The 7,285-nt window shown below is 32.4% G+C and overlaps 1 protein-coding gene across 8 annotated transcripts; it reads right to left on the minus strand.

The window, feature by feature from the left end:
* Positions 1-216: 216 nt before the first annotated feature.
* On the minus strand, positions 217-5,678 carry LOC112467996. 8 transcript variants are annotated; one of them, XM_025036986.1, is made up of 13 exons: positions 5,545-5,678; positions 5,241-5,291; positions 5,050-5,165; positions 4,746-4,879; positions 4,338-4,380; positions 4,051-4,241; positions 3,680-3,954; positions 3,395-3,597; positions 2,567-2,711; positions 2,403-2,487; positions 2,155-2,319; positions 1,078-1,233; positions 217-415 (listed from the first exon to the last, which is right to left on the minus strand). In XM_025036986.1, the coding sequence occupies exons 4-13, from the start codon at positions 4,788-4,790 to the stop codon at positions 239-241; spliced, it is 1,485 nt and encodes a 494-aa protein (XP_024892754.1). In that variant the 5' UTR covers positions 4,791-4,879; positions 5,050-5,165; positions 5,241-5,291; positions 5,545-5,678; the 3' UTR covers positions 217-238. The 8 variants fall into 8 exon arrangements, with proteins under 8 accessions (XP_024892754.1, XP_024892748.1, XP_024892747.1 ...); XM_025036980.1 differs by having other exon boundaries at positions 5,050-5,299; XM_025036979.1 differs by having other exon boundaries at positions 5,050-5,291; positions 5,460-5,678.
* Positions 5,679-7,285: the final 1,607 nt, after the last annotated feature.

The raw sequence follows: 7,285 nt of genomic DNA on the forward strand, positions 1-7,285 counted from the left end.
AAATGCGACCCTAAAGAATTATTGCCGTGGATACTCTAAAATAGAATATCCCCAATATCCTCATTTTTACCATGTTCAACGTCTGATAACTCGAAAAGTAGATGGTTCCGGACTTCGTGCCCATTAACACTTTTGATCAGGAGATTATAAAGTACAACATACTGCAGTTTCAACTAATTTGACCGGGATCCATTTTCCCTATGGCTGGGCCCGGGGTCCTTTTCTATAGCAATTAATCCTAGGTATAAATGGTTTCACTGACCGAGTTGTAATATTTATCCAAAATTATGTCGGCATTGTCAAGCACTAAATAAGAAAGTCTATCGAATGACAATAGATTTTTGTACTCATTCAAGAATCGAGCCAAGTATCGCGGTGTGGTCACTAAGATTTGACAGCCGCTATATATCATTGCCTGAAAGAAGCAAAAATGAAGAGTTCCTTATCTTCTGCAGCTACACCTTTTCGGTACAGTAAATATTCACCACTTAGCATTATTAAACGACCGATGAGACGCGATAGTACTTACGCAGTTACGCGAAAACTATTTCTTTTTAACATTTTCTGAAGTTAATTTTTATTTATTGATAGTAACATATAGCAAAGATATTTAAAACATATTTAGATAAGAAATTAAAAGTTATCATAAAATAATAATTATTTTCTAAGTAAAAAAACAAATAAGTAGAATTTAATTTAGGAAAATCTGATTACGGTAAATTTCGAAGCGTAGTACTAAGCCCAAACCAATATTACATTTTCTACAACATTGTGTGCTGTCTTTTGCAATTTTTATTACAATGCATCTTAACGGATTTCTCCTTTCAGACCTTTTGTCATTGTTATACACAAACACAAAAAGTTTTTTTTCTTTTTAAAAAAAAACTAATAACAAGTATCTTTTTAATAAATAATAAAATAAAATGAAAATCAATAGCAACGCCAAAACATACTTTATTTCAAATCAATTGACACACGGCCGTAAACGCTTAGTGGCTGTCGATTTAAATCGACGATTACACCGAAAAGGTGAAAAAGATATTCAATTTTCGTAAAAATATAGATAGATAAATTTACCGCTACTGATTTATCCGATTTGCCATTAAATGCTGCGACGGATCTTATATTATTAAATGACCGCAGAAATGACTGGCACAAAGATTGAACAGAGATTACTTCAAATGACGAGGCACATAAAATTAATGCTAACGGACGAGTTGCACTACGTGTTTCCTGAAACAGATATTATTTATATCGATTAACATGTTCCATCCTGGACTTTCCATTCAGGCAATTTGATATTTTAGCTTTTCGATTATTATCGATGATAAGCACTTTCATATTAAATGTTAAGGGGATCCTGGACAGGGGACAATTACCGACAAAAACAGTCAGGGCTCGTTCTTTGAAACGGCTTTATAGATCGCAAAATCCTTTTACAAGAGTAAAGTATAGGTACTAATGAAGAGTGAGAATGTAAAAAAGTGATAATTGAAAAAAATGTAAAAATGCTGTCACCTCATTACCATATTTTCTAATATAAACAGTTGTATATAGATTATATGTACGAAATGAAATGTTCCGTTAAAACGTACCGTTAAAATTAAGATTGAAAGCCTGGAAAAAAAATTTGGGCTTCGAAGAAATCGTGTATATTTTCCACAAAAATATACACGCAGGCTACTAAGCAGAGATGGCGCAGCAATCAAACAAGGACAGATGTCATTTCATTAGACAAAGACAGATATAGGAAAAACAAAATTAGAAATGTTGACATTATCGACATCGAGGAAGTTTGGCCGTCACTCCAGCATCCCCTCATGTTTAATAAAAATATCTACTTTATTTTGCATTGCATTAGGCCCTTTTCTTTATAAGTTTTCTAGTTTTGTAATTATTATGGAACACTAAATGAGCAGAGAATAAATCACGTAAAATTAATCCGGTACGGAATGTGTTAATAAAAGATTTTTTTATACACATACACATATATGCATGTATGTATGTATGTATGTATGTATGTACATACATATATACATATTTTATTGATATAAATTTGTAAGAAATATTTTGCTTACGCTATGGTTAGAAAGCCTGATAAAAATTTAAGACATTTTGTTTTTTATAATACTCGTATAAACAAAATTACTTTACCTTTTTACGTATAGCTATCTGACCACAAACAGCCATTACGCATCCGCTCGTTTTACCACATTGTGACGATCCAATAGCAACAACGTTTAAACCGTTGTTTATAGCTGGCCATATATAAGATTGAAGTTTTCTTGGTCTAGTAGAGTTGATGCTCTCAAACCAACCCTAAAAAGATATACTTAAAATATATTTTTATTACACTCTAAATCAATCGAATTACTGTCAAATGTATTTACTGGATCATATACCTCATGTATTCCATTAGGATATCTGAGGTCTGTAATGTCACTTAAGGCATCACAGTCTATTGAGCTCTGTACCAAAATCTTCTCACTGATAACAAATAGCAAAAACATAAGGAACATAAATATTTCTATATAATCAATTATATATATACTTTAAATACTTTTACCTGAGAAAAAATTTTGTGTGAGATTTATTAAGTCCATTAATACATGTTGCGTTGTTCATTCTTTCTCTATCTCTTGAAAACTTTACATGTAAAATGTACCACTTTTCTTTAAGTTGTGTGGACGTTTCAACAAGCTTCAATAAATCTATATACCAATTAAATTATAAATATTGTATATCATTCAAATGTTATTAAATTTATTTTAAGAGTTAATAAAAGTGACAGACAAAACAATTTTTGAGCAATTGAATAAGAATGTTAACAAAATAAACTAAAATCAAACTTGTTTAGTGAAAAGTTACAAAAAACAGTTAACGTTTCTTTCGACTTCTTCAGAATATTATAACAAAAAACTACAAGAAATTACATTAAACAGATAAAATAAAATAATTATATCCTACAGATAAAATAAATCAGGTTTATATTCAAAGCGTTAGAATAATTAAGTGGAAAACAGATCAAAATCGAACATAATAATAAGTCAAAGATTAAAAATTAACCGAGATGTCTAAAGTAACGTAACACTTCTATGATGAGAATCCATCAAAAATAACCGTAGTAGCAAACACATTCTTCTTGGAAAGTACAAAATGTAAGTCCAAAAAGTAAAAAAAAAACTATTGTTAGTAGATTACTTGGTCCTTGTGACCAAATTTAGTAAAAAATAAGTAGTCAAAATTCAACGAAGAGAAATAATACAAAAATTGGCTATTAGCACAAATATCCGAGTAGTGCAAAGATATGCGACTAACTGAATCTATTTTAATAGATAATATTAAATTTTAATAGATTTATTATAGGAAAGTTTCACTTGAGATATTTACATACCTCCTTCTATATAAAGTGCATGATAATTAATGAATAATGCTTCACTTAATAATATGACAGTTTTATCAATGGTACAATAAAATTCTCCGTATTCTCTTCCATTACTTTCGTCCGTGACTAAATGATCAAAGTGTACAATTTCAGATGTGCTGAGAAGATGTTTTGTAAACTGAATGGCTTCTTCGGTCCACTTTTCTACAACACTTTAAGTAGTTGCAATCTCTTAAACATTTTTGTAAAGAAACAAAATAACTGTAATTGAAATAAATCTAGTGTACATCTTACACTGCAGTAGCGTTAGAATCATTTGACACGACACCATTCTTTTTCATACAAATCGGCAAAACACCAAATACACCCACGGTTTTCGTTAAATACGCATCAGGGACAACATCTTGTGGAAATATATGAAGTTTATCCCTAGTTAATTCAATGCTAGTACCATGATCCACTAAAAGAATACAATATGTTCCATCCTTTTTAATACAAGTTATTAAACCACGGCAAATAAATGATGGTAAATTTATTCCATCTTGATGATTAAGTTGTATAAAAACCGTCTGCAAGATAAAGAGTATCTTATATTACGAGAAATGTAACTTGTATAAGATATCAGACAATTATAACCCATATGCAATAGAGAACATGAAACTTACGTCACCAATTTTGGCATTTTCCTCATCTCTTTTCTTCTTCAAATAAGTATCTGTTTTCATAAAACTTATTAACTTTGATTGAATCGTACAGAGTGTCTCTTTGTGCTTTTCAACTTCACAAGCTCTCATGATATATGGATTTTGTACGTTTCTTACTCGTATTGCTTTGGCTGTAGGAGGAATGGCTGTATCTGAAATTAAATAAAGATTTAATAGTTGAGTAATTTAATTTGTCTAATGTATCATCGCTATAAATGAAGTATGAACATTATTAATATGAACATTACCTTGATGCTTACGAAACTTGTTCATGTTTTGAGAATTATTGCCCTGAAATAAAGAGATTTGTAATATTTTACAATCATATCTAAAAAATTCTTGTATTTATTTGGATCACTAACAATCTATACTCCGTCCAACAAGAGATCATGGTTGATCGAACATAAATAACGATAGGGCACAGAGCCGCAACAAGGTGTTTGCGTTAAATTATTTTTATTTTTAATAGATATTGTCCAACACTATTAAAACTACACGAATACCTTTTTGCGACTTTGTGCCCTATCGTTATTAATGTTTGATCAACCATGATCTCTCGGTGGACGAAGTATAGTTGCTTTTCTGTTTCTTACATACAGTCCATGTTTCTATTTTGTTTGTACTTATCTGTCACATTTTACTACATTTTACCCTACCTTGTGATTGAAATATGCACTTGCTGATTTTTCGAGAACTGGCATCTTTTCTGATAGTTTATAAAAAAATATACTTGCAATTATAAATTACTTCTTTAGGTTTTTTCTCTTTGGTGAGCAGGATTTCAGTCGATCTGTGTCAGTTTTTAGAAACCAAAAATCATTAAAATGCTAAAAGATAACCTACACGAGTTCTTCACATGAGACTCCGCGCTATATAACCCAAAGGCAGGGTTGAAGGCGCTTTGCTCCTTCCCAAAGGAGCAGAAACCAAAAAAAAAAATCACATGAGACTCCAACTTACCTTTTGAAAGATAAAAGAGCAATATATCCTTTTTCGACGGTAACACTTTAACTCAGGAGAAACTTGAATCGATACGTCGAGAGTTTGGTTTAAATGACCATTCGCGTAATGCGAGGCTGCATGGCAAGATAATTGTTGTAAACAAAGAGATAACCTAGCCTCAAATTAGATTCCCGCCAAGAATACTTAACCGCCAATATTCACAGATTCACTGATTGTGAGTATGAGATTCACTGCCAGTACTGAAAATCTATAGTTTATGTTACTTTCCCCACAATTTCAATCTTTTTCTTGATCCTAATACTGGGTTAGAATACTTAGAATATTCATATAGTACGTTTACGCGAGCGTTACTTCTGTAGTAACTTACGATAATTCCTTCGCGTAAACGGGATTTTGTAGTAACTTACGATAATTTACTCCGCGTAAACGAGTGATATATCGTAAGTTACTACAGAAGTAACGCTCGCGTAAACGTAGTAAAGACTTCTATACAAGGTAACTCGCGGATAAGGAGTACAGGACGCGATTTTTTATGCCTAAAGAAACAACTTTTTCCTTTAGCGAAAGTACGTCTGGCAAGTAACAAATAGCACTGACGACTCTGACGAGGTGACGAGATTGAGATAAATAACTGTTAAAGACCATCGGTCCTTGTCCCTTGCACAAATGCCAGGCAACCAACAGGCAATGGAAATAACCAAAAAATCGTTAATTACAATCTACAAAATTCGAATGCTATGATTGGTTGGCAACAGGCAATAAGCACAGGGCTGCGTTCCAAAATTCACTTTAATTGACCTAGTTTACATCGATCACTTGATACGCGTATTAAATAGTAAATAACTAGTAAATAAGTCTGATTATTGGCTGATCAGTTCAAATATACTATTTGATACGCGTATCAAGAGATCGGTGTAAACTAGGCCATTAACTAAAATGCTATAGTGTATGTACATATGTACTACCAGAGAGAAACCTGGGGTACGTTCCAAAACTCTACTCTGAGTAGCAGGGTTAACCCTACGCCGTTCCAAAACGCGAAGTAAGTAACTATATGGGCGGAGCCTATTCGTTCCAAAAGTGAGAGTAAAGTAACCCCGGAGTTAACTCTATGAACCCTGCTTCCGAGGTGGGTTAGGAGAGTAAACTCTACTAAATTTGAATATAAACGCGGAATCTTAGAACATATAAGCGCAATTGTCTCTATACACCGCGAAAACGTTGGCCGTTGCTGTGATAAGTAAGAGAGTATAATATTAAAATTAGATAAAGTATTTTATATTAGAATTAGAAATGATACTTTATTACCCGGGTCTGAAAGAGCGTTTTGTAGGGACGTACCCAACCCTGTACATTTATATATACATATAAAATAATATTATTTCCCGGCCTGGCCATTAAGCGACCTCACAAGATAAAGTATTTTATATATCACACATAATAAATGAGCATATTAATTTCTTTTTTAATGGTTTTTTAGTCTGTTTTAGAATTGAGAGTTACTTTAAAAAAAAGTAAAATTTATTAGGTTAGGTTAAGGTTAACTTTCAATCCTAAAACATTGTTGAAGTATCAGTATCATACATATATACAAATAATATTATAAATTTATATTATTGTTTACAAAGTATAAAATAGACAAAATGGATCTCACAGAACAGCAGTACACCCTTATAAAAATTTAATACTGTAAGTGATTTTTTGACTAGTAATAAATCACTTAAAAACACTATTAAAAGCACTGTTAATAGTGCTTAATCAAAAAAATGATTAATCACTAGCCAAAAAATCACTTACAGTATTAAATTTCTATAAGGGCATAATAATCGAAGGTGTAATATACAACATTACGACAACACCCGAGATGCATAAAAGAATACGAAATGGTAAGTTAAGTAGTAGAGTATTTCATTAAACTAATTTCATTAAACAGCTCGTTGAGCTCGTTGAGCTTCCATTTTATTCGTTGCTAATACTACTTTTTCAACGTTCCAAATCGTTCAACCAGAGTAACTTACTCTGGGCTTACTCTCTCCCCACTACCTTGGGTTCTTTAGAGTTGACGGAGTAGAGTTTTGGAACGTACCCCTGAGAGCGGCCACCGGGATCATTCCGTTCCAGCGGATGTATACTGACGCGCCGCCTGAGAAAGTGGACGTCAACCTCTGGAAGTCGCGCTTTTAACGACCTCATAGAAGTTAGCCGGACAATTTCGACTTACGACATTTTTTTT

This window comes from Temnothorax curvispinosus, unplaced genomic scaffold, assembly GCF_003070985.1.
Source record: "Temnothorax curvispinosus isolate PA1 unplaced genomic scaffold, ASM307098v1 QBEX01017958.1, whole genome shotgun sequence".
Classification (NCBI taxonomy): Eukaryota; Metazoa; Arthropoda; class Insecta; order Hymenoptera; family Formicidae; genus Temnothorax; species Temnothorax curvispinosus.

Bases quoted from the DNA above. Each gene is read 5' to 3' on its own strand.
- LOC112467996 (XM_025036986.1), bottom strand. From the start codon at position 4,790: ATGCCAGTTCTCGAAAAATCAGCAAGTGCATATTTCAATCACAAG. The intron at 2,488-2,566 runs GTAAAAGTATTT...ATTTGTTATCAG, and splicing joins CACACAAAATTTTTTCTCAG to TGAGAAGATTTTGGTACAGA. The intron at 1,234-2,154 runs GTAAAGTAATTT...TATCTGTTTCAG, and splicing joins AGATAGCTATACGTAAAAAG to GAAACACGTAGTGCAACTCG.